Source organism: Xenopus tropicalis, chromosome 8, assembly GCF_000004195.4.
Source record: "Xenopus tropicalis strain Nigerian chromosome 8, UCB_Xtro_10.0, whole genome shotgun sequence".
Taxonomy (NCBI): Eukaryota; Metazoa; Chordata; class Amphibia; order Anura; family Pipidae; genus Xenopus; species Xenopus tropicalis.
The window spans coordinates 5555529-5583247 of record NC_030684.2 but is presented as its reverse complement, the minus strand read 5'-3'; the positions used below and the strand labels follow the sequence as shown (position 1 = coordinate 5583247).

Sequence of the window (27719 nt, the reverse complement as noted above, 5' to 3'; positions counted from 1 at the left end):
ATGGGAGGGGTAATGGGGTAAAAGAGAATGGGGTTAATAGTGTGGGAGGGGTAATGGGGGTAAAGAGAATGGGGTTATCAGTGTGGGGGGGGGGGGTAATGGGGGTAAAAGAGAACGGGGTTAATAGTGTGGGAGGGGTAATGGGGGTAAAAGAGAATGGGGTTGTCAGTTTGGGAGGGGTAATGGGGGTAAAGAGAATGGGGTTATCAGTGTGGGGGGGGGTAATGGGGGTAAAAGAGAACGGGGTTAATAGTGTGGGAGGGGTAATGGGGGTAACAGAGAATGGGGTTAATAGTGTGGGAGGGGTAATGGGGCTAAAGAGAATGGGGTTAATAGTGTGGGAGGGGTAATGGGGGTAAAAGAGAACAGGGTTAATAGTGTGGGAGGGGTAATGGGGGTAAAAGTAAACGGCGTTGTCAGTTTGGGAGGGATAATAGGGGTAAAGAGAATGGGGTTAATAGTGTGGGAGGGGTAATGGGGGTAAAGAGAACGGGGTTGTCAGTTTGGGAGGGGTAATGGGGGTAAAAGAGAACAGGGTTAATAGTGTGGGAGGGGTAATGGGGGTAAAAGAGAACAGGGTTAATAGTTTGGGAGGGGTAATGGGGGAAATGAGAACGGGGTTGTCAGTTTGGGAGGGGTAATGGGGGTAAAAGAGAATGGGGTTAATAGTGTGGGAGGGGTAATAGGGGTAAAAGAGAACAGGGTTAATAGTTTGGGAGGGGTAATGGGGTAAAGAGAACGGAGTTGTCAGTTTGGGAGGGGTAATGGGGGTAAAAGAGAATGGGGTTAATAGTGTGGGAGGGGTAATGGGGGTAAAAGAGAATGGGGTTGTCAGTTTGGGAGGGGTAATGGGGGTAAAAGAGAATGGGGTTTATAGTGTGGGAGGGGTAATGGGGGTAAAAGAGAATGGGGTTTTCAGTTTGGGAGGGGTAATGGGGGTAAAGAGAATGGGGTTGTCAGTTTGGGAGGGGTAATGGGGGTAAAGAGAATGGGGTTGTCAGTTTGGGAGGGGTAATGGGGATAAAGAGAATGGGGTTGTCAGTTTGGGAGGGGTAATGGGGATAAAGAGAATGGGGTTGTCAGTTTGGGAGGGGTAATAGGGGTAAAAGAGAACAGGGTTAATAGTTTGGGAGGGGTAATGGGGTAAAGAGAACGGAGTTGTCAGTTTGGGAGGGGTAATGGGGGTAAAAGAGAATGGGGTTAATAGTGTGGGAGGGGTAATGGGGGTAAAAGAGAATGGGGTTGTCAGTTTGGGAGGGGTAATGGGGGTAAAAGAGAATGGGGTTTATAGTGTGGGAGGGGTAATGGGGGTAAAAGAGAATGGGGTTTTCAGTTTGGGAGGGGTAATGGGGGTAAAGAGAATGGGGTTGTCAGTTTGGGAGGGGTAATGGGGGTAAAGAGAATGGGGTTGTCAGTTTGGGAGGGGTAATGGGGATAAAGAGAATGGGGTTGTCAGTTTGGGAGGGGTAATGGGGGTAAAGAGAATGGGGTTGTCAGTTTGGGAGGGGTAATGGGGATAAAGAGAATGGGGTTGTCAGTTTGGGAGGGGTAATGGGGATAAAGAGAATGGGGTTGTCAGTTTGGGAGGGGTAATGGGGGTAAAAGAGAATGGGGTTTTCAGTTTGGGAGGGGTAATGGGGGTAAAGAGAATGGGGTTGTCAGTTTGGGAGGGGTAATGGGGGTAAAGAGAATGGGGTTGTCAGTTTGGGAGGGGTAATGGGGGTAAAAGAGAATGGGGTTTTCAGTTTGGGAGGGGTAATGGGGGTAAAGAGAATGGGGTTGTCAGTTTGGGAGGGGTAATGGGGGTAAAAGAGAATGGGGTTTTCAGTTTGGGAGGGGTAATGGGGGTAAAGAGAATGGGGTTGTCAGTTTGGGAGGGGTAATGGGGGTAAAGAGAATGGGGTGATCAGTTTGGGAGGGGTAAAGAGAATGGGGTGATCAGTTTGGGAGGGGTAATGGGGGTAAAGAGAATGGGGTTATTAGTGGGGGGATAATGGGGTAAAAGAGAACAGAGTTATTAGTGTGGGAGGGGTAATGGGGGTAAGCGAGAATGGGTAGAGCAATGTGAGAAGGGATGCAGGGGGGGTAAGTCTGGGAAGGGGTACTTGGGGGTAAATGATACCAGGGAGTACAGTCTGTGGGGGAACAGTGAGTGGGGTAAATCAGAGTGAGGGAACAGTGAGTGGGGTAAATCAGAGTGAGGGAACAGTGAGTGGGGTAAATCAGAGTGAGGGAACAGTGAGTGGGGTAAATCAGAGTGAGGGAACAGTGAGTGGGGTAAATCAGAGTGAGGGAGCAGTGAGTGGGGTAAATCAGAGTGAGGGAACAGTGAGTGGGGTAAATCAGAGTGAGGGAACAGTGAGTGGGGTAAATCAGAGTGAGGGAGCAGTGAGTGGGGTAAATCAGAGTGAGGGAACAGTGAGTGGGGTAAATCAGAGTGAGGGAACAGTGAGTGGGGTAAATCAGAGTGAGGGAACAGTGAGTGGGGTAAATCAGAGTGAGGGAGCAGTGAGTGGGGTAAATCAGAGTGAGGGAACAGTGAGTGGGGTAAATCAGAGTGAGGGAGCAGTGAGTGGGGTAAATCAGAGTGAGGGAGCAGTGAGTGGGGTAAATCAGAGTGAGGGAACAGTGAGTGGGGTAAATCAGAGTGAGGGAACAGTGAGTGGGGTAAATCAGAGTGAGGGAGCAGTGAGTGGGGTAAATCAGAGTGAGGGAACAGTGAGTGGGGTAAATCAGAGTGAGGGAACAGTGAGTGGGGTAAATCAGAGTGAGGGAGCAGTGAGTGGGGTAAATCAGAGTGAGGGAACAGTGAGTGGGGTAAATCAGAGTGAGGGAACAGTGAGTGGGGTAAATCAGAGTGAGGGAACAGTGAGTGGGGTAAATCAGAGTGAGGGAACAGTGAGTGGGCACGGTGTTTGCTATATACGAGTCTGATCAGATCATTTATATTTTCATAACTTACCAAACTTTGTGTGGCAAAGGGACCCACTTTGTGCCCCCCCCCCCCCCCCCCGGGTACCAGAAAGCAACCCAAACCCCCACGCAACTTTATTTTACTCATCTTTCTTTGCTGGAAAACTGCCCCCTCCAGATTAATTGCATATAAATGTAACAGCTGTTGGTAGGGAACTAGAAGCTGCAGGTCTAGTATTGGCGACATTTGGTTGATTAATGGCGCCCTCTGCTGGCTGTCTGTAAGAAGCTTATAACACAACAGGAGGGCAATGGGAATAAAAAAGAAATGGGGTGATTCATCAATGGTTGACTTTGAATTTGTTTTCTTGATTCGAGTTTTTTTGCGAGTAAAAAAATAAAGGGTGTGTGATTGGTCGCTGTGACTCCTATATTAACCTATGGCAGCTAAATCCCTGCGATTAGTCGCCCCGACCTGAGTCGTGGCAACTAAAGGGTGTGTGATTGGTCGCTGTGACTCCTATATTAACCTATGGCAGCTAAATCCCTGCGATTCGTCCCCCCGACCTGAGTCGTGGCAACTAAAGGGTGTGTGATTGGTCGCTGTGACTCCTATATTAACCTATGGCAGCTAAATCCCTGCGATTCGTCCCCCCGACCTGAGTCGTGGCAACTAAAGGGTGTGTGATTGGTCGCTGTGACTCCTATATTAACCTATGGCAGCTAAATCCCTGCGATTCGTCCCCCCAACCTGAGTCGTGGCAACTAAAGGGTGTGTGATTGGTCGCTGTGACTCCTATATTAACCTATGGCAGCTAAATCCCTGCGATTCGTCCCCCCGACCTGAGTCGTGGCAACTAAAGGGTGTGTGATTGGTCGCTGTGACTCCTATATTAACCTATGGCAGCTAAATCCCTGCGATTCGTCCCCCCGACCTGAGTCGTGGCAACTAAAGGGTGTGTGATTGGTCGCTGTGACTCCTATATTAACCAATGGCAGCTAAATCCCTGCGATTAGTCAATGCCGATGTTTCAAGCAGTGCTAAGTGCGCCACCTAGTGGAATATAAGTTATAGGCAGCCCAAATAAGCTTTATTGCCTTTTATTATAAGACATTAAAAGGGGAATTCCACCTTTTCAAGGTTTTTGAAAAGTGAACATTATTTCAAGCAACTTTGCAATATACATCAAGCCTGTCCTCAGCCTGCATCCCCCCAATCCCACAATCCCCTGCTGCACATGTGATGTCAGTAAGGAAAGGAACATCCCAGTGCAATGCATTGTGGGTTATGTAGTTCCTGCAGGCTGTCTGTAAGCTGTGGAGAAGCTGTTACAATTTGTAACATCAGTGTTTTAGTCCCTCCTCCCCTGCCAGGATTGCAAATGATACAGAAAGAGAAGAGCAGTATTACAGCTGGATTTCAGCCTATAAACATGGGATTTATTCCTACTTTGTGAAGGAACAGATTACAGGGATAGGGGTATTAGGGGTTTCTGGGGTGTCTGTTTCTTTAAGCCCATAACGTGCCACACCCCAAAAATAAAATGCATAGTAACGACTGATTAGCGTCCATTTTGCCAAAGCAGTAAAACAAACACCAGGTATTAATAGGGTGAAGACACACGGAGCTACTTAGTAGCAGCTACTTGTCGCGACAATGCTGATCATTTACTGATAATCGCATCTTCCTGTGTTTTGGGGGGAGGCAAGTTGGAATCCCGAACGGGAAAAATTCGGATCGGATACGAAAATTTCTGAAGATCGCAAATATCACGAAAATGCTTACGAAAAAATCGTATTGGCGATCTGAAAGTCACAAAATTTTCAGCGGGAAAACCTTTTCCGATTTTTTCGTGCAGGCGTACGAAAAAGTCGGTGAATATACGCTCAGAGCTTTCGAATGAACGCTGGTGCATTGGTAAATCTGCCCCTCAGTATTGTCTATGGCAGGGTCATTTCTGGTGTATAGTAGCCATGACTAGTAGCTGCTACTAAAGGGGGCCATACACGGGCCGATTGTAGCTGCCGATATTGTCAGCTTATCGGGCCGTGTAGGGGAAACAACACCCATAGGTGGGGGATATCAGAAGAAGATCCGCTCGCTTGGCGACCTCGCCCCAGGGCCAAACGACAGAATTAGCCTAAATTCCCCCAATATCACCCACCCATAGGTGGGGATATTGGGAGAAGATCCGCTCGTTTGGCGACCTCGCCCCAGGGCCAAACGACCGAATTAGCCTGGATTCTCCCAATATCGCCCACCCATAGGTGTGGGATATCGGGAGAAGATCCACTCACTTGGCAACCTCACTCCAGGTCCAGACGACCAAATTACCCTGGATTCTCCCGATATCGCCCACCCGTAGGTGGGGGATATCGGGAGAAGATCTGCTCACTTGGCGACCTCGCCCCAGGGCCCAACGACCGAATTAGCCTAAATTCCCCCAATATCACCCACCCATAGGTGGGGGATATCGGGAGAAGATGCGCTCACTTGGCGACCTCGCCCCAGGTCCAGACGACCAAATTACCCTGGATTCTCCTGATATCGCCCACCCATAGGTGAGGGATATCGAGAGAAGATCCACTCGCTTGGTGACCTCGCCCCAGGGCCAAACGACCAAATTCGCCCAATATCACCCACCCGTAGGTGGGGGATATCGGGAGAAGATCTGCTCGCTTGGCGACCTCGCCCCAGGGCCAAACGACCGAATTAGCCTAAATTCCCCCAATATCACCCACCCATAGGTGGGGGATATCGGGAGAAGATCCGCTCGCTTGGCGACCTCGCCCCAGGGCCAAACGACCAAATTACCCTGGATTCTCCTGATATCGCCCACCCGTAGGTGAGGGATATCGAGAGAAGATCCGCTCGTTTGGCGACCTCGCCCCAGGGCCAAACGACCGAATTAGCCTGGATTCTCCCAATATCGCCCACCCATAGGTGTGGGATATCGGGAGAAGACCCACTCACTTGGCAACCTCACTCCAGGTCCAGACGACCAAATTACCCTGGATTCTCCCGATATCGCCCACCCGTAGGTGGGGGATATCGGGAGAAGATCTGCTCGCTTGGCGACCTCGCCCCAGGGCCAAACGACCGAATTAGCCTAAATTCCCCCAATATCACCCACCCATAGGTGGGGATATCGGGAGAAGATCCGCTCACTTGGCGACCTCGCCCCAGGGCCAAACGACCAAATTACCCTGGATTCTCCTGATATCGCCCACCCGTAGGTGAGGGATATCGAGAGAAGATCCACTCGCTTGGTGACCTCGCCCCAGGGCCAAACGACCAAATTACCCTGGATTCTCCCGATATCGGCCACCATAGGTGGGGATATCGGGAGAAGATCCGCTCGCTTGGCAACCTCGCCAGGCAAACAGATCTTTACGTGTATGGCCACCTTGAGTAGCTCCGTGTGTCTTTGCCCTTAAGGCTTTCACTTAAGTTTCCTTCGTTTTTTGCGTCCTGAGTTGAGAAGCCCCATTTCATTCAATACGCCGTTCACCCTTAAGACTAAGGCGCTTTCATATTTAGCAAGTATCGTATCTTCTATGAGGAACTCTTTGGTTAGTTCTTTTTGCTTTGGTTCTCGGTAATGGCAAAGCCTGGCAACGTCGGCAGGCACTTGGTACTGATCGCCGGTAAATTCCAACGCCACGTGGACCGACGTGGTGACGACACTTCTCGGATTCACAATCATCTTCGTCGGGTTAATCTCATTCGGCTGATTGGGTTCCCGGAAGACGTGATGGACGATGTTTAACCCCGGTACGGAGCTCCATTCCTCCGGAGTCAGGGGATTGCTTTTGTCTTGCAAAGTGGTGGGGAAGACGTGGTTTTCAAACAAGAAGACGTCAGCCGTTACGTTGGAACGGTGCAAATAATTGATCATTTCGGGCCAGTCGTTGTGCAGGGCGGGCACGATAAGCTCATCGATGTCGTTGAGAAGGATATACTTACTCCTGTACATGTGCCGATAGATGCAATCGTTCAGTGCCGCTGTCTGCCCGTAGTAATGGAGTTCCCCGGGGTGCTCGGGGTAATGCCACCCAGTAGAAACATTTAAAAACGAGGTGATGGGCCACGATATCACCTCTAAGAACTTCTTTTTGGTGTAGTAGGACAGGACTTTCTTCATGATCGGGCTGGAGTCCGTGTGGTACAGGATCACTTTCTGGGCCCCGAGCATTTGGTGCAATTCCATGGACTGGATGAACTGTAGGACGTTGCTGTACGACCCGAATAAAGCTGAAATGCACAGGAGAAAGTCGTATTCGAACTTCAGCTTCTCCTGCTGGGTATTTTGTACTTTCAGGACGGTAGGAACCGCATTGCCCGCGCCGATGGACACGTACTGCGGCACTCTGCTCCCCTTCAGATTGCACACAACGTCCGTCGTCCCATACGGGAACTCAAAGTGATCCGCGTGGATCTGAAATTCAGCCACGACGGTGTCGTTGGTGTCGGGGAAACAAAAATGGCAGAATAATGTCTCCTGTTTGTATCGGTGCGTGATTCCGACAATACGGACCGCGCTGCCCTCCCGGAGATCTAAATAGGCGGCGACGAGGCACGTCCTGCTGTTCCGCAGCCGGACTATGGTGTCTTTGGCCACGTTTCCCGCGCATACCACCTCCACGGATTTGGTGGATTTGATAAGAGGGGGAGTGAAAGTATCGCCGTGCAAAATGATCTTCACCAAAACCACAATGTAAATGAAATAGAGCAGCGTCAACGTGGAGAAAACGAGGGAGAAGAGTTTGCAGAGGTTTCTGAAGGTCGGACATGGTTTCATTCCTGTATGTGGCACTCAGGGCTGCCAGCCGGAGACTTTACTTGCCCGATGCCATCAAGGCGACGTTCTACGAGAAAAAGAGAAAGAGTAGAGTTAGCGAAACGCGGTAGGGAAAGCAAATGTAAATGTACTTGGCTAAAGGTGGCCATACACGGTAGTGCTGGGCGGTATGACCAAAAATTTATATCACGGTATTTTTCAAAATTATATCGGTGTCACGGTATTTGACAGTATTTTTTTTTCCCCATGCATGATTAGGTGACCACCCCAAACACCCGCCACCCGCACCCCCCCGCCACCCCAAACACCCCCCCATCCGCACGCACCCCCCACCCCACCCCACCCCAAACACCCCCCCATCCGCACGCACCCCCCCACTCCACCCCACCCCAAACACCCCCCCATCCGCACGCACCCCCCCACCCCCCATCCGCACGCACCCCCCCCCACCCCAAACACCCCCCCATCCGCACACACCCCCCCACCCCACCCCACCCCAAACACCCCCCCATCCGCACACCCCCCCCCCACCCCACCCCAAACACCCCCCCATCCGCACACACCCCCCCCACCCCACCCCACCCCAAACACCCCCCCATCCGCACACACCCCCCCACCCCACCCCAAACACCCCCCCATCCGCACACACCCCCCCCACCCCACCCCACCCCAAACACCCCCCCATCCCCTTCACATAAATATGAGATCCCAGGGCCGAAGGAGGAAGAGGATCGCTTCGTCGTAAGCGATTGCAATCATTGGGGGTACCTAACATTTTGGCACCCCCCCCCCCCAGTGATTTCGACTTTCCTTATCCGTTAAAAATTAAGTAACGTACGTGATTTCTGGGAATTCCCACATATGGAGAACCTTTGCCAGGCTAAAAACCCTTGGGTGCCTTGGGGCACCCAAAGGGCAGTGCCTAGGGTGGCAGCCTTAAGAAAATGCCCCCAGCCTCCGGCACGGATTTCCATAGGAAATACGACGACAGAGCTGGGGCGGGGGGGGGGGGGGTTTGGGAAGTGCTATGTAAGTGATGTTACGTGCACGACATAGGGGCGTATTTAGGTCCGGTGCCTGAATATTCTGACTGTACTACAGCAGGACCAAAAAAAAATACTGTTTGGGGGGTGGTCCTAGGGTTGCCACCTGTCCGGTTCGGAAGGGCTGCCCGGTTTCCGAATTAGGAAAACTGAACAGGACTAGCTGTGATTGATGCAGTGATCAGCCAATTGCTGCTTCATAGCTCCGCCCAGTGACGTCATGGTCCCTCCTCTTCCCTGCGACGTCACCGCCCACCCCCTGCCCGGCGAAAAGAGGTGGCAACCCTAGGTGGTCCGGTCATACCGGACAAACTCCTTAGTTCTTTGCCGAGGGGGCAGTCGTCGAAGACCGTAACTAATAGAGATACGTGCTTGGCAGGCAGAATGTTAAATCTTTCACCATAATAAGTATAAAAGTAAAAACAATGCATGACTGAACTGGTTACTTACTGGGGTTAATTGAAACCCAGCAATGACCTGTTTGTTGAACAGAGAAAACTCTGCTGGCAATATATTGTGCAATTACAGCATGTAGATGGCTAATGGGCCGTAGCAAAGCAGCACAAAATGGCCCCCGGGTATAGAAGCTATTATACAAAATGTTCTAAACCCGGGGTGTTCTAGATAAGGGGCCCTTTCCTTATGTGATGGAGATGGTGCCCAGAGAGTAGGCTGCAGTCACTGGTGGCCAGTAGATCTCAATGTGACCAGTAGATCTCCCAAACCCCTCCATTACATTATCCTAGTGGTCGTTAGTGATGGGCGAAATGTTTCGGCAGGCATGGATTCGTCACACATCCAAAAATTGTAACCCGCGTCAAAATAATAGTCGCGGACGACAAAATAATAGCTGCGTGACAAAATAATAGCCGCAGGCGACAAAATAATAGCCACGCGACGAAAGAATAGCCGCGCAATGAAAGAATAGCTGAGGGCGACAAAATAATAGCCACGCAACGAAAGAATAGCTGCGGGCGACAAAATAATAGCCGTGGGCGACAAAATAATAGCCGCGCAATGAAAGAATAGCTGAGGGCGACAAAATAATAGCCACGCAACGAAAGAATAGCTGCGGGCGACAAAATAATAGCCGTGGGCGACAAAATAATAGCCGTGGGCGACAAAATAATAGCCGCGTAATGAAAGAATAGCTGAGCGCGACAAAATAATAGCCACGCAAAGAAAGAATAGCCGCGGGCGACAAAATAATAGCCTCGCAAAGAAAGAATAGCTGCGGGCGACAAAATAATAGACGCGCAACGAAAGAATAGCCGCGGGCGACGAAATAATAGCCACGCAAAGAAAGAATAGCCGCGGGCGACAAAATAATAGCCACGCAAAGAAAGAATAGCCGCGGGCGACAAAATAATAGCCTCGCAAAGAAAGAATAGCTGCGGGCGACAAAATATTAGCCGCGCAACGAAAGAATAGCCGCGGGCGACAAAATAATAGCCACGCAAAGAAAGAATAGCCGTGGGCGACAAAATAATAGCCTCGCAAAGAAAGAATAGCTGCGGGCGCCAAATTAATAGCTGCACAACGAAAGAATAGCCGCGGGTGACAAAATAATAGCCGCGCAACAAAAGAATAGCCGCGGGCGACAAAATAATAGCCTCGCAAAGAAAGAATAGCTGCGGGCGCCAAATTAATAGCTGCACAACGAAAGAATAGCCGCGGGTGACAAAATAATAGCCACGCAATGAAAGAATAGCTGCGGGCGACAAAATAATAGCCACGCAACGAAAGAATAGCTGCAGGCGACAAAATAATAGTCACGCAACGAAAGAATAGCTGCGGGCGACAAAATAATAGCCGCGCAACAAAAGACTAGCTGCGGGAGACAAAATAATAGCCACGCAACGAAAGAATAGCTGCGGGCGACAAAATAATAGTCACGCAACGAAAGAATAGCTGCGGGCGACAAAATAATAGCCGCGCAACAAAAGAATAGCTGCGGGAGACAAAATAATAGCCACGCAACGAAAGAATAGCTGCGGGCGACAAAATAATAGTCACGCAACGAAAGAATAGCTGCGGGCGACAAAATAATAGCCGCGCGATGAAAGATTAGCTGCGGGCGACAAAATAATAGCCGCGCGACGAAAGAATAGCTGCAGGCGACAAAATATTAGCCACGCGACGAAAGAATAGCCGCGGGCGACAAAATAATAGCCGCTCGATGAAAGAATAGCCGCGGGCAACAATTTTTTTTTGACGTGCGACATTTTCGCCGTTTCGTGAATTTTCCGCCGTTTCGCGAATCTTTTGAAAGATTCTGGAATTTTTCGCCGAACCGAAACGGGACAGATTCGCTAGATCACTAGCGGTCGCTCCTTTTTAGATCCAGTGCTTTATAGTACAAGTATACACTTTATTTTCTTATGGGAACAAAAAAAAAAAAAAATTCCGCCTATTCTTTCACGGATGATGAGCTCCGTGTAAACAACCCCTCCCTTCACCCTTTTGCTGTGGCTTTTATGGCTAAAAGCAGAAATTCCATTAAAATTCTCGACAACAACAACCCAGCGCAAAAACATTACCTCTGCACTTGCTTTTAATATCCTTTCCACGCGGTACAACTTTATCCTCTGCCATAAAATGCTTTCCCTTTGGCCGCCAAACCCTCGCCGCGGTGCCAGCAGTTTAACACCGCCGGCTGGAGAGATCCCTAGCGCCTCTTATTACTGCGCCCGAGAGGAAAGTACTTGTTTGGGAACAGACGCCCCGAAGCAAAAACACCCTTGTTTTTCCCATTTTGGGAGCTGGAAGGATTTTTTTTTTTATTTGTATGGTGGAGACGAGTAAAAGGACACATAGAAGATCTACTTTAAAGGGGAACTTCTGTCTGTAAGCTGGGGAGAAGCTGTTACCATTTGTAACATCAGTGTTTTAGTCCCTCCTCCCCTGCCAGGATTTCAAATGAGGCAGAAAGAGAAGAGCTGATTTGCAGCTGGATTTCAGCATATAAAATGGGATTTATTCCTACTTATTGAAGGAACAGATGACAGGGATAGGGATATTAGGGGTTTCTGGGTTGGGTGGGGCGGCGGCGAAGGGTTTCATTTGTAACAAGGGAACCCGGGATAATGTTAGAGATAGCAGAATTGATTCACTTAACCGTTTACAGAACATCCCAGTGCAATGCATTGTGGGTTATGTAGTTCCTACAGGCTGTCTGTAAGCTGGGGAGAAGTCGTTACGATTTATAACATCAGTGTTTTAGTCCCTCCTCCCCTGCCAGGATTTCAAATGAGGCAGAAAGAGAAGAGCAGTTTTGCAGCTGGATTTCAGCCTATAAACATGGGATTTATTCCTACTTTTTGAAGGAACAGATGACAAGGATAGGGATATTAGGGGTTTCTGGGTTGTGGGCGGGGGGTTCTAGAACAAATTCTGGCGGGGCAGGCGATATATGATTGACAGGTGCCCTTTAAACCCCTGGTGGAAGCCGGTGGCATTTGCACTTATTTCGGTGCTGAAGGCCCTATGGACCGAGGGTTGCCACCTTTCCGATTCTCGGGGGTTGCGGCATCAGGGGGGGGCGGAGTTATGACGTGGCGATTGGCCAATCAGCACGTCAGTCTAAAAGATCCCTTCCCTAATTCGGAAATCTGGGCAGGGAGTTTTCACCTGGACAGCCCTCAAAACCGGGGGTTGGCGGCGGCCCTACCTGTACCTGATTTATACCCGCCAATAACGAGAAACCAAAAATATCGTTTTCTATATCGGCTGGAAAATAAATGAATAATGAAATATTTGGAAAGCCTTAGGGGTTAATTATTAACGAGCCCACTGCAGATAATGAGAGATAATCTCCGTGGCTGCAGCGCTGGTCCAAACGCTTTATCTGGAAAAGTCCTGATTCAGACTCAGGCAAATAAACCCACAACAAACCCCCCGCCAGCTTCCCCGTGCCCTTGGCTTTTTATCTGATTTTGGTACGAATCCAAATCCGAAGAGTTCAACTCCCGGCGGGGCAGATTAGTAGCGCTGAGGCCCAACGCTATTGGCTAGTGTCAATACGGGGGATTTGGCAATTTTTTACTGGAATTTGGCCCAAAAGGCAAATCAATTCATTAAAGAGACATATAGGATAAAAGGAAAACCCCTAACCCATACGGTGGCCCCTGTATTGGAGCTCCCTATAGATCCTCTCAGGTCCCTGTCTGGGTTTCACATGAGGGGTGGGCGTGTCCTAACGGTCCTTGCCAGAAGCACAGTAGGAGGGGGAGAGCCAATCACAGACAGGCTTCAGTCCCCTATCAGGTCAGCCTAGCTGCTGATTGGTTCCTATCCGACAGTGCCGCCGCCCCCCCCCTGCACAGGAAGTGGAACAGATGGGCGGGGCCAGTGGGGTTTTTGGACCAATTTTCAATAAATCACTACTTTTGAAAGCACATTCCTTCTCTATTCAGACGATTCATTGGCACAATGCTGTTTTTAACCCCTACGTCCCCTTTAAACCATAATCATAGTAACAACAAAAGTAAAAAAAGGGAAACTGCGGTGGGAATTCAAGGGAAACTCTCCTCAAAAATAGCTTTTTCTTTTGTATCATGAAAAAAAAAGGGTAATTCCGAGCAACTGTCCAATTTCCCCTGCATAAAAACAGAAGCAGTCACTTCCAAGTGGGTGGACTATACCGTACTACCACCAGGGGGTCCTCAAACTACGGATACGGCCCCCCAAGGTCATTTACCCGGCCCTCCCCCCGCGTCCGGTCCTCGTCACGTCACCGCATCCCGCCGGCTGACGCTAATGACGCGCGCTGGGGGCGGGGACAGGTAGTAGCCAGGGGTAATAAGTTTGGGGTCTCAAAGTAGTCAGCCAGATCAACAGGGGGCGGGGCTTAGGGAACTGTGCACAGGGTCGGACTGGGGGGTGAAGGGCCCACCGGGGCTACCGCCCCAGGGGTCCTGCAGGTGGCCCTGCCGGCCGCGTCCCCTAACCCCCCCCTCGCAGGGCCCCCCAACTGACGTCCTCCCCTGAGCGTGTAAACTTAACGTGTCAAAGGGGGGGGGGGGGGTTGGCGGTCGGGCAGGGGGGGGGTCTTGGATTTCTTACTATTGAGTGCTATTCTGATACCTACTGGGAGCTGCTATCTTGCTCCCTTCCCATTGTTCTGCTGATCGGCTGCTGGGGGTGAGGGGGGGGGGATATCACTCCAACTTGCAGCGCAGCAGTAAAGTGTGCCTGAGTCTGAGCTTTCAGCCAGCGCTACACATTAGAACTGCTTTCAGCTAACCTATTGTTTCTCCTACTCCCATGTAACTGGAGGAGTCCCAAGCCGGACTTGGATTTCTTACTATTGAGTGCTATTCTGATACCTACTGGGAGCTGCTATCTTGCTCCCTTCCCATTGTTCTGCTGATCGGCTGCTGGGGGTGAGGGGGGGGATATCACTCCAACTTGCAGCGCAGCAGTAAAGTGTGCCTGAGTCTGAGCTTTCAGCCAGCGCTACACATTAGAACTGCTTTCAGCTAACCTATTGTTTCTCCTACTCCCATGTAACTGGAGGAGTCCCAAGCCAGACTTGGATTTCTTACTATTGAGTGCTATTCTGATACCTACTGGGAGCTGCTATCTTGCTCCCTTCCCATTGTTCTGCTGATCGGCTGCTGGGGGGGAGGGGGGGGGATATCACTCCAACTTGCAGCGCAGCAGTAAAGTGTGTCTGAGTCTGCGCTTTCAGCCAGCGCTACTCATTAGAACTGCTTTCAGCTAACCTATTGTTTCTCCTACTCCCATGTAACTGGAGGAGTCCCAAGCCAGACTTGGATTTCTTACTATTGAGTGCTATTCTGATACCTACTGGGAGCTGCTATCTTGCTCCCTTCCCATTGTTCTGCTGATCGGCTGCTGGGGGTGAGGGGGGGGGATATCACTCCAACTTGCAGCGCAGCAGTAAAGTGTGCCTGAGTCTGAGCTTTCAGCCAGCGCTACACATTAGAACTGCTTTCAGCTAACCTATTGTTTCTCCTACTCCCATGTAACTGGAGGAGTCCCAAGCCGGACTTGGATTTCTTACTATTGAGTGCTATTCTGATACCTACTGGGAGCTGCTATCTTGCTCCCTTCCCATTGTTCTGCTGATTGGCTGCTGGGGGTGAGGAGGGGGGATATCACTCCAACTTGCAGCGCAGCAGTAAAGTGTGCCTGAGTCTGAGCTTTCAGCCAGCGCTACACATTAGAACTGCTTTCAGCTAACCTATTGTTTCTCCTACTCCCATGTAACTGGAGGAGTCCCAAGCCGGACTTGGATTTCTTACTATTGAGTGCTATTCTGATACCTACTGGGAGCTGCTATCTTGCTCCCTTCCCATTGTTCTGCTGATCGGCTGCTGGGGGTGAGGGGGGGGGGATATCACTCCATCTTGCAGCGCAGCAGTAAAGTGTGCCTGAGTCTGAGCTTTCAGCCGGCGCTACACATTAGGCCCAATCTGACCCTGGTCGCATCAATGAGCTGCTGCGGTTTTCAGCCTAAAATGTGGTCTAAAAAGACTAAATTGGCAGCTTCTATCAGCCCATGTATGGCCACCTCTAGACTTAAATGGCTGACCCCCCCACCCCAGGCACTATGGAAGCCCCCCTAGGGAGCCAGCCGCACAGTTCTAGATGGGTTTCCCAGTACATACAAGCGAGCTGATCTTCACCCGATATCCCCCACCTACGGGCTAATTCGGTCGAATTATATTGGCGGCAATGGGGCAGTCGGTTCAGGGGGCCGCATCAACAAGCCAATGGGGTCCCTGATCCGACTGAATCTTTTAACCTGCCCAATTGATATCTGGCCAGGATCAGACTGGGCCGCCGACCCAGATCCATCCCTTACCTGCGTTCCCCCTGCCCGACCGCTCCGCGCTAAGGGGAGGACTTCAGGTGGGGGGCCCCTGCGGGGGGGCGTGGTGCGGGCCCCTGGGGCCGGAGCCCCAGTGGGCCAGTCCAACCCTGTATCTGGCCAATTTCAGGCCAGATATCGGTCGGGCAGGCCCCTCGTTCCTGCCCCTACATGGGCCGATAAGCTGCCGAATCAGTCCAATGAATGTATATTGCAAAGTTGCTTAGAATGATAGGTTTTTTTTTTAACAAGGCAAAAAACTATATTTTGGGTCGACTTGTCCTTTAAAGATGCTCCCACGTTCAGCCTCACAAACAGGCGAATCCTCGACATGTGGCAACAAACTTAAGTCCTGGCATGTAGGGCGCATTCCTTCCCCGCATACCTGCGCTTGTTATTACACACAGAGGGGAATGAAAATAAACCATCTGCGCTTCATAGTATAGAAAGCAAAATGCTTCCACTTACACTGCCCTCGGAACCTCGGAACGTTCCACAGCAGCCGAGACAGTAAATCATAGCAGCTCCCAGTAGGTATCAGAATAGCACTCAATAGTAAGAAATCCAAGTCCGGCTTGGGACTCCTCCAGTTACATGGGAGTAGGAGAAACAATAGGTTAGCTGAAAGCAGTTCTAATGTGTAGCGCTGGCTGAAAGCTCAGACTCAGGCACACTTTACTGCTGCGCTGCAAGTTAGAGTGATATCTCTCCCCCTCACCCCCAGCAGCCGATCAGCAGAACAATGGGAAGGGAGCAAGATAGCAGCTCCCAGTAGGTATCAGAATAGCACTCAATAGTAAGAAATCCAAGTCCAGCTTGGGACTCCTCCAGTTACATGGGAGTAGGAGAAACAATAGGTTAGCTGAAAGCAGTTCTAATGTGTAGCGCTGGCTGAAAGCTCAGACTCAGGCACACTTTACTGCTGCGCTGCAAGTTGGAGTGATATCCCCCCCCCTCACCCCCAGCAGCCGATCAGCAGAACAATGGGAAGGGAGCAAGATAGCAGCTCCCAGTAGGTATCAGAATAGCACTCAATAGTAAGAAATCCAAGTCCGGCTTGGGACTCCTCCAGTTACATGGGAGTAGGAGAAACAATAGGTTAGCTGAAAGCAGTTCTAATGTGTAGCGCTGGCTGAAAGCTCAGACTCAGGCACACTTTACTGCTGCGCTGCAAGTTGGAGTGCTATTATTTGCTATGTAAACCATGTCATTTAGAAATAAAATAAATAATAGAATGAAGTTTTCTTTTATCAGGGGTTGACTTGTGCTTTAACCAGCAGCTATCTCTGGTGCTAAAGTGACACACCCTTGTGGCCTAACCGTCGCTGCGGTTAACACCAAGTTGCGACTGCCCATTCAGAATAGCGTTGGTGTCAAGGGCAAGTGCAACCTTTTTCGCTGCTACGGTTAAAAATACGGGATTAGTTACTGGCAGGCCGGCCTCTGGTTTGCAGCGTACGGCCTGAGCTTTTTTCCTGGCAGTGCCATTACACAAACAAGCCGCCCTAAGCCACTCATTGGCCTCGGGGAGAGGGGAAAGAAACCTCTCACTACGGGCGACAATTCAGGGGGAGGAAACTGTCCCTTTGCATGGAAAAGAAGTGCAATGTCACAGCGGAGGCCAAGGCCACGGCCAACAGAACCACCGTGATGCAGCATTCTGTTATATATACATGGGGCTGAACCCCCAGCTAACAACGCTCAGGCATTTTGGCATTTTACTGCCGATAGATAAGCCGGATTAGTGCAATGTAAACAGCCCTAGAAGCTCCCTCTGTTTGTTTTAGATAGCAGCGGCCATTTTAGCTCGGCCTCAGTAGCTTCCGTGCTGCAGCTCTGGCAGCTGGTAGCAAAGATTACACAGAGTTGGGAGGGGGAGCGAATAGTGACGGGAGGGGGAGAGGAGCAAACTGAGCAGACTGAAGTCTGATACTGTACACCTTGTGTCTCAACCCTTTCTTCTTGTAGAGTGTAAGCTCTTTTGGGCAGGGCTCCCTTCCCCTCCTGTATCGGTTACTGATTGCTTTATATGTTACTCCTTGTAGAGTGTAAGCTCTTTTGGGCAGGGCTCCCTTCCCCTCCTGTATCGGTTACTGATTGCTTTATATGTTACTCCTTGTAGAGTGTAAGCTCTTTTGGGCAGGGCTCCCTTCCCCTCCTGTATCGGTTACTGATTGCTTTATATGTTACTCCTTGTAGAGTGTAAGCTCTTTTGGGCAGGGCTCCCTTCCCCTCCTGTATCGGTTACTGATTGCTTTATATGTTACTCCTTGTAGAGTGTAAGCTCTTTTGGGCAGGGCTCCCTTCCCCTCCTGTATCGGTTACTGATTGCTTTATATGTTACTCCTTGTAGAGTGTAAGCTCTTTTGGGCAGGGCTCCCTTCCCCCCTGTATCGGTTACTGATTGCTTTATATGTTACTCCTTGTAGAGTGTAAGCTCTTTTGGGCAGGGCTCTCTTCCCCTCTTGTATCGGTTATTGGTTGCTTTATATGTTACTCCTTGTAGAGTGTAAGCTCTTTGGGGCAGGGCTCCCTTCCCCTCCTGTATCGGTTACTGATTGCTTTATATGTTACTCCTTGTAGAGTGTAAGCTCTTTTGGGCAGGGCTCTCTTCCCCTCCTGTATCGGTTATTGGTTGCTTTATATGTTACTCCTTGTAGAGTGTAAGCTCTTTTGGGCAGGGCTCCCTTCCCCTCCTGTATCGGTTACTGATTGCTTTATATGTTACTCCTTGTAGAGTGTAAGCTCTTTTGGGCAGGGCTCCCTTCCCCTCCTGTATCGGTTACTGATTGCTTTATATGTTACTCCTTGTAGAGTGTAAGCTCTTTTGGGCAGGGCTCCCTTCCCCTCCTGTATCGGTTACTGATTGCTTTATATGTTACTCCTTGTAGAGTGTAAGCTCTTTTGGGCAGGGCTCTCTTCCCCTCTTGTATCGGTTATTGATTGCTTTATATGTTACTCCTTGTAGAGTGTAAGCTCTTTGGGGCAGGGCTCTCTTCCCCTCCTGTATCGGTTACTGATTGCTTTATATGTTACTCCTTGTAGAGTGTAAGCTCTTTTGGGCAGGGCTCCCTTCCCCTCCTGTATCGGTTACTGGTTGCTTTATATGTTTCTCCTTGTAGAGTGTAAGCTCTTTTGGGCAGGGCTCCCTTCCCCTCCTGTATCGGTTATTGATTGCTTTATATGTTACTCCTTGTAGAGTGTAAGCTCTTTTGGGCAGGGCTCCCTTCCCCTCCTGTATCGGTTACTGGTTGCTTTATATGTTACCCCTTGTAGAGTGTAAGCTCTTTTGGGCAGGGCTCCCTTCCCCTCCTGTATCGGTTACTGATTGCTTTATATGTTACTCCTTGTAGAGTGTAAGCTCTTTTGGGCAGGGCTCCCTTCCCCTCCTGTATCGGTTACTGATTGCTTTATATGTTACTCCTTGTAGAGTGTAAGCTCTTTTGGGCAGGGCTCCCTTCCCCTCCTGTATCGGTTACTGATTGCTTTATATGTTACTCCTTGTAGAGTGTAAGCTCTTTTGGGCAGGGCTCCCTTCCCCCCTGTATCGGTTACTGATTGCTTTATATGTTACTCCTTGTAGAGTGTAAGCTCTTTTGGGCAGGGCTCTCTTCCCCTCTTGTATCGGTTATTGGTTGCTTTATATGTTACTCCTTGTAGAGTGTAAGCTCTTTGGGGCAGGGCTCCCTTCCCCTCCTGTATCGGTTACTGATTGCTTTATATGTTACTCCTTGTAGAGTGTAAGCTCTTTTGGGCAGGGCTCCCTTCCCCTCCTGTATCGGTTACTGATTGCTTTATATGTTACTCCTTGTAGAGTGTAAGCTCTTTTGGGCAGGGCTCCCTTCCCCTCCTGTATCGGTTACTGATTGCTTTATATGTTACTCCTTGTAGAGTGTAAGCTCTTTGGGGCAGGGCTCTCTTCCCCTCTTGTATCGGTTATTGATTGCTTTATATGTTACTCCTTGTAGAGTGTAAGCTCTTTGGGGCAGGGCTCTCTTCCCCTCCTGTATCGGTTACTGATTGCTTTATATGTTACTCCATATAGAGTGTAAGCTCTTTTGGGCAGGACTCCCTTCCCCTCCTGTATCGGTTACTGATTGCTTTATATGTTACTCCTTGTAGAGTGTAAGCTCTTTTGGGCAGGGCTCCCTTCCCCTCTTGTATTGGTTATTGGTTGCTTTATATGTTACTCCTTGTAGAGTGTAAGCTCTTTTGGGCAGGGCTCCCTTCCCCTCCTGTATCGGTTACTGATTGCTTTATATGTTACTCCTTGTAGAGTGTAAGCTCTTTTGGGCAGGGCTCCCTTCCCCTCCTGTATCGGTTATTGATTGCTTTATATGTTACTCTGTATGCCCAATGTATGGAACCCACTTATTGTACAGCGCTGCAGGGTATGTTGGCGCTTTATAAATAAATGTTAATAATAATAATACTGAAAAACATGTGTACACAAAAGGAGAAAGGAAATCCAGCGTTTCTTTTGATAGAGGACTCTGTAATTGCTCACATCTGTATTTATATAGACCTTTCTGATAAAGCTTATTAAAGGTCCCCATACAAGGGCCGATTGTAGCTGCCGATATGGGTCCCTTGGACAGATTCAGCAGCTTACCGGCCCGTGTAGGGGCAGGAACGACGGCCATACCCAACCGATATCTGGCCTGAAATTGGCCAGATATGGATTGGGCGGGTTAAAAGATTCAGTCGGATCCTACTTTCCTACCGCTTTCCTACCTGGGAGCTAGCTATAGGGAATAACTATGCCCACTCCTGACTTCTTGTAATGGGATTTTACACGCAGTAGAAGGTGATAATGAGGTTGTGGCTAGCCTGCCATAGAGACAATGGCTGCATAGGGAAGGCTAAGCCTAAAGGTGGCCATACACTGCCCCCAGTACCTATGTCCCCGGCTCATCCTCCATCCCAGGGTTATTAAACATGAAGGAACCCTTTCACGGGAGCTGTGGTTTTAATGTTAGTCTGATATAGTTATTATAGGGAGGCCATCCAACCCGCGCTCGGTAACACTGCCGGCATGCTGTGGCACAGCAACCTCAGGGCCCACAGCCTTCCAGAGCCCACAGCCTGCCAGCTGGAAGCTCTCACCGTTGCTTTTCTCACTTACTAAATGTACAGTGTTTTGTTTCCAATGAAATGGCACTTTGTATTTACAGCTATATAAATGTGATGTATTTAATAGGCCGACATAAATGTTCTATGGAACAACTTCAGCTGCTATTCCAGCGGCACAAAGCGGCCAACACCAACCCGCACCTGTAGCAACACTCTGTCGCCGTGTCCCCTCCATTTGCCTCCCCCCCCCCTGCCTAGCAACTCATAGTGCGGGGCCGACTGCAAAGGATGGGGGGCTAATGATTTAGCTATATGTCCTGTTACTCATAGATCATAGATAGATAGATAGATACAGATATAGATATAGACACAGGTAGATATAGATAGATAGATAGATAGATAGATAAACACAGCTAGATACAGAGATGAGAGGAAGGAGATACAGAAATAATAGATAGGTAGACAGATTGATAGATAGATAGATGATCCATAGATAAACACAGATAGATACAGAAATAATAGATAGACAAATAGATAGATGATAACTAGATAGATAGATGATAGATAAATAAATAAATAGATAGATAAACACATAGATACAGAAATAATAGATAGACTGATAGACAGGTAGATAGATAGATAGACAGACAGGTAGATAAATGATAGATAGATAGATGATAGATAGATGATAGATAGATACAGAAATAATAGATAGACTGATAGACAGGTAGATAGATAATAGATACATAGATAGATAGACACAGATAGATTCAGACATAATAGATAGATGGATGATATATGATAGATAGATATATAGATAGATAGATAAACACAGATAGATACAGACATAATAGATAGATGGATGATATATGATAGATAGATATATAGAGATGTTAGATAGATAGATTATAGATAGATGATACATAGATAAACACAGATAGATACAGAAATAATAGATAGACTGATAGACAGGTAGGTAGATAGATAGATAGATAGATAGACAGACAGGTAGATAGATAATAGATAGATGATAGATAGATAGATAGATAGATAGATAGATAGATAGAGAAATAATAGATAGACTGATAGACAGGTAGATAGATAGATAGACAGACAGGTAGATAGATAATAGATAGATAGATGATAGATAGATGATAGATAGATACAGAAATAATAGATAGACTGATAGACAGGTAGATAGATAATAGATACATAGATAGATAGACACAGATAGATTCAGACATAATAGACAAATACAAAAATAGATACAGAAATGAGAGGGAAGAAAGACATAAATAATAGATAGATATAGATACTGAGATAGATAGATAGATAGATAGATAGAGAGAGAGAGAGATAGATAGATAGATTGATGATAGATAGATAGATAGATAGATAGATGATAGATAGATGATAGGGCAAAAAATAACACACAGAAGAACTGTAACCCCCACACACTCACACACTCACTCACAGGGGTAAATCCCCCCCTTACTGCCCCAGGGCTGACTCAGTAGGGAACAGGCTCCCAGTATTACCGCCTTACACTCACATATTAATAGCCCCCATTCCCAGCCAGCCCCCCCCTCTCTAACCCCCGACCCTCACCAATCCTGTAACTGACCCCCCCCCCCCCCAGCAGCGCGCCTTGTGCGATTTAGAGCCTCCTGTCGCTGTGACAAAGGGAACGCTCCGCTATCCCCCAGGGAAACGCACAGAAACGCCCTTCCGACTGCGGCCTGGGGCGACCCGCTGCTTTTACCTTGCCTCTGTAGCGAGTGCGACGGCGCGACTGCCGCGGCTTTCTGCTCTCCACTTGCGGCTTCCACCGTGCGTCTGCCCTGCCCGGACATGGGGCTGTAGGGTACATCTCTGCTGGGGGGCGGCAGGGAGCTGCCCAGATGGGTGTGTGGCTCCGCCTGCATCGGTGGGAGAGCGATAAAAATAGCCCTTTGTCCGACTGAGAAGCAGCAGCCTCCGACAGATGTGCTATGGAGTCCTATAGAGCGATACAGACTGTCAGCATGTGTCTCTTGTATATGGGGGGGGGGGGGGCAGCTTATTCCCAGTCCTACTATTTTATACCTTATACACCGACACTTGCAAATAGTTGAATCATATTTTTTTAAAAGAAACTGTTATTTTTTTTCTAAATCCCATGTAACTGGAGGAGTCCCAAGCCGGACTTGGATTTCTTACTATTGAGTGCTATTCTGATACCTACTGGGAGCTGCTATCTTGCTCCCTTCCCATTGTTCTGCTGATTGGCTGCTGGGGGTGAGGGGGGGATATCACTCCAACTTGCAGCGCAGCAGTAAAGTGTGCCTGAGTCTGAGCTTTCAGCCAGCGCTACACATTAGAACTGCTTTCAGCTAACCTATTGTTTCTCCTACTCCCATGTAACTGGAGGAGTCCCAAGCCGGACTTGGATTTCTTACTATTGAGTGCTATTCTGATACCTACTGGGAGCTGCTATCTTGCTCCCTTCCCATTGTTCTGCTGATCGGCTGCTGGGGGTGAGGGGGGGGGATATCACTCCAACTTGCAGCGCAGCAGTAAAGTGTGCCTGAGTCTGAGCTTTCAGCCAGCGCTACACATTAGAACTGCTTTCAGCTAACCTATTGTTTCTCCTACTCCCATGTAACTGGAGGAGTCCCAAGCCGGACTTGGATTTCTTACTATTGAGTGCTATTCTGATACCTACTGGGAGCTGCTATCTTGCTCCCTTCCCATTGTTCTGCTGATTGGCTGCTGGGGGGGAGGGGGGGATATCACTCCAACTTGCAGCGCAGCAGTAAAGTGTGAGTGAAGTTTATCAGGGCACAGGTCACATGGCTGTGGCACGCTGGGAAATGAAGAATATGGTTAGCCCCATGTGACATATCAAAATCAAATTTTTAAATTTACTGAAATCCCATTATTTCAATAGCGTATTATTAAAAGAAATCAAATATATCCGTTTTCTCCTCTCATTTTGGTGCAACTCAATTTGGCACCCCCTAATGCAGTCGCTGTCAGTTGCTTTTGGTTTTAGCACCCCTTGGTTTCATCATTGGTTGCCCGCTATAGTTCCAGGGGTACCCAGGGCACAAATAAGCACTCACCCCAAATCCCCCCCTAACTGGCCTTCAGGCTGGGCCCCCTTAGCCCATAACAAGGTTACAGATATATAGAAACATTGGGGTAACAGTCACCCCGCTATAGTTCCAGGGGTACCCAGGGCACAAATAAGCACTCACCCCAAATCCCTCCCTAACTGGCCTTCAGGCTGGGCCCCCTTAGCCCATAACAAGGTTACAGATATATAGAAACATTGGGGTAACAGTCACCCCGCTATAGTTCCAGGGGTACCCAGGGCACAAATAAGCACTCACCCCAAATCCCCCCCTAACTGGCCTTCAGGCTGGGCCCCCTTAGCCCATAACAAGGTTACAGATATATAGAAACATTGGGGTAACAGTCACCCCGCTATAGTTCCAGGGGTACCCAGGGCACAAATAAGCACTCACCCCAAATCCCCCCCTAACTGGCCTTCAGGCTGGGCCCCCTTAGCCATAACAAGGTTACAGATATATAGAAACATTGGGGTAACAGTCACCCCGCTATAGTTCCAGGGGTACCCAGGGCACAAATAAGCACTCACCCCAAATCCCTCCCTAACTGGCCTTCAGGCTGGGCCCCCTTAGCCCATAACAAGGTTACAGATATATAGAAACATTGGGGTAACAGTCACCCCGCTATAGTTCCAGGGGTACCCAGGGCACAAATAAGCACTCACCCCAAATCCCCCCCTAACTGGCCTTCAGGCTGGGCCCCCTTAGCCCATAACAAGGTTACAGATATATAGAAACATTGGGGTAACAGTCACCCCGCTATAGTTCCAGGGGTACCCAGGGCACAAATAAGCACTCACCCCAAATCCCCCCCTAACTGGCCTTCAGGCTGGGCCCCCTTAGCCCATAACAAGGTTACAGATATATAGAAACATTGGGGTAACAGTCACCCCGCTATAGTTCCAGGGGTACCCAGGGCACAAATAAGCACTCACCCCAAATCCCTCCCTAACTGGCCTTCAGGCTGGGCCCCCTTAGCCCATAACAAGGTTACAGATATATAGAAACATTGGGGTAACAGTCACCCCGCTATAGTTCCAGGGGTACCCAGGGCACAAATAAGCACTCACCCCAAATCCCCCCCTAACTGGCCTTCAGGCTGGGCCCCCTTAGCCCATAACAAGGTTACAGATATATAGAAACATTGGGGTAACAGTCACCCCGCTATAGTTCCAGGGGTACCCAGGGCACAAATAAGCACTCACCCCAAATCCCCCCCTAACTGGCCTTCAGGCTGGGCCCCCTTAGCCCATAACAAGGTTACAGATATATAGAAACATTGGGGTAACAGTCACCCCACTATAGTTCCAGGGGTACCCAGGGCACAAATAAGCACTCACCCCAAATCCCCCCCTAACTGGCCTTCAGGCTGGGCCCCCTTAGCCCATAACAAGGTTACAGATATATAGAAACATTGGGGTAACAGTCACCCCGCTATAGTTCCAGGGGTACCCAGGGCACAAATAAGCACTCACCCCAAATCCCCCCCTAACTGGCCTTCAGGCTGGGCCCCCTTAGCCCATAACAAGGTTACAGATATATAGAAACATTGGGGTAACAGTCACCCCACTATAGTTCCAGGGGTACCCAGGGCACAAATAAGCACTCACCCCAAATCCCCCCCTAACTGGCCTTCAGGCTGGGCCCCCTTAGCCCATAACAAGGTTACAGATATATAGAAACATTGGGGTAACAGTCACCCCGCTATAGTTCCAGGGGTACCCAGGGCACAAATAAGCACTGTGTATCTGTATATTATCAGTGCTAGTGGGAATAAGCTAATAGTATATATAATATATTGTATTTTAGTTTCACTACTTGTCTTCAAGGTAATTGAATTTTGCTCATTTCCCACCATTTCAGCCTGTAGACACTGAGTCTGGGAACCCTGAGTGACTTTTGCTTGTGACTGTTTAGTAATGGGACAAGGTCAGTAACAACAGGAAGTGTCTGTGTAACGCAGAGATTGGAGTCAGAAACACAGCGCTGGTGTCAGGGTGTCCGGGCCTGTAGCAACCCCTAGCCATGTTATGGGCTCCATAGGCCAGGTCTGGGATACAAAATGGGCCCCTGGCATTCCCAGTACCCAGAGGCACAAACAGCCCCCCCAGCCCAATAAATAGTGACTGTCTGTGGCACCTTACAGCCCCCCTGGCATTCCCAGTACCCAGAGGCACAAACAGCCCCCCCCAGCCCAATAAATAGTGACTGTCTGTGGCACCTTACAGCCCCCCTGGCATTCCCAGTACCCAGAGGCACAAACAGCCCCCCCAGCCCAATAAATAGTGACTGTCTGTGGCACCTTACAGCCCCCCTGGCATTCCCAGTACCCAGAGGCACAAACAGCCCCCCCAGCCCAATAAATAGTGACTGTCTGTGGCACCTTACAGCCCCCCTGGCATTCCCAGTACCCAGAGGCACAAACAGCCCCCCCCCCCAGCCCAATAAATAGTGACTGTCTGTGGCACCTTACAGCCCCCCCTGGCATTCCCAGTACCCAGAGGCACAAACAGCCCCCCCAGCCCAATAAATAGTGAGTGTCTGTGGCACCTTACAGCAGCCCCCCTGGCATTCCCAGTACCCAGAGGCACAAACAGCCCCCCCAGCCCAATAAATAGTGACTGTCTGTGGCACCTTACAGCCCCCCTGGCATTCCCAGTACCCAGAGGCACAAACAGCCCCCCCAGCCCAATAAATAGTGACTGTCTGTGGCACCTTACAGCCCCCCTGGCATTCCCAGTACCCAGAGGCACAAACAGCCCCCCCAGCCCAATAAATAGTGACTGTCTGTGGCACCTTACAGCCCCCCTGGCATTCCCAGTACCCAGAGGCACAAACAGCCCCCCCAGCCCAATAAATAGTGACTGTCTGTGGCACCTTACAGCCCCCCTGGCATTCCCAGTACCCAGAGGCACAAACAGCCCCCCCCAGCCCAATAAATAGTGACTGTCTGTGGCACCTTACAGCCCCCCTGGCATTCCCAGTACCCAGAGGCACAAACAGCCCCCCCCAGCCCAATAAATAGTGACTGTCTGTGGCACCTTACAGCCCCCCTGGCATTCCCAGTACCCAGAGGCACAAACAGCCCCCCCCCAGCCCAATAAATAGTGACTGTCTGTGGCACCTTACAGCCCCCCTGGCATTCCCAGTACCCAGAGGCACAAACAGCCCCCCCCCAGCCCAATAAATAGTGACTGTCTGTGGCACCTTACAGCCCCCCTGGCATTCCCAGTACCCAGAGGCACAAACAGCCCCCCCCCAGCCCAATAAATAGTGACTGTCTGTGGCACCTTACAGCCCCCCCGGCATTCCCAGTACCCAGAGGCACAAACAGCCCCCCCCAGCCCAATAAATAGTGACTGTCTGTGGCACCTTACAGCCCCCCTGGCATTCCCAGTACCCAGAGGCACAAACAGCCCCCCCAGCCCAATAAATAGTGACTGTCTGTGGCACCTTACAGCCCCCCGGCATTCCCAGTACCCAGAGGCACAAACAGCCCCCCCCCCAGCCCAATAAATAGTGACTGTCTGTGGCACCTTACAGCCCCCCTGGCATTCCCAGTACCCAGAGGCACAAACAGCCCCCCCAGCCCAATAAATAGTGACTGTCTGTGGCACCTTACAGCCCCCCTGGCATTCCCAGTACCCAGAGGCACAAACAGCCCCCCAGCCCAATAAATAGTGACTGTCTGTGGTACCTTACAGCCCCCCTGGCATTCCCAGTACCCAGAGGCACAAACAGCCCCCCCCCAGCCCAATAAATAGTGACTGTCTGTGGCACCTTACAGCCCCCCTGGCATTCCCAGTACCCAGAGGCACAAACAGCCCCCCCAGCCCAATAAATAGTGACTGTCTGTGGCACCTTACAGCCCCCCTGGCATTCCCAGTACCCAGAGGCACAAACAGCCCCCCAGCCCAATAAATAGTGACTGTCTGTG

The 27719-nt window shown here is 49.8% G+C and overlaps 1 protein-coding gene across 1 annotated transcript; it reads right to left on the bottom strand.

Moving 5' to 3' along the window:
* Positions 1-6276: 6276 nt before the first annotated feature.
* LOC100491749 lies at positions 6277-22655 on the bottom strand. The gene is made up of 2 exons (XM_031891567.1): positions 22432-22655; positions 6277-7782 (listed from the first exon to the last, which is right to left on the bottom strand). Exon 2 carries the CDS (start codon positions 7713-7715, stop codon positions 6357-6359), a length of 1359 nt encoding a protein of 452 aa, XP_031747427.1. The 5' UTR covers positions 7716-7782; positions 22432-22655; the 3' UTR covers positions 6277-6356.
* Between the last annotated feature and the right edge of the window lie 5064 nt (positions 22656-27719).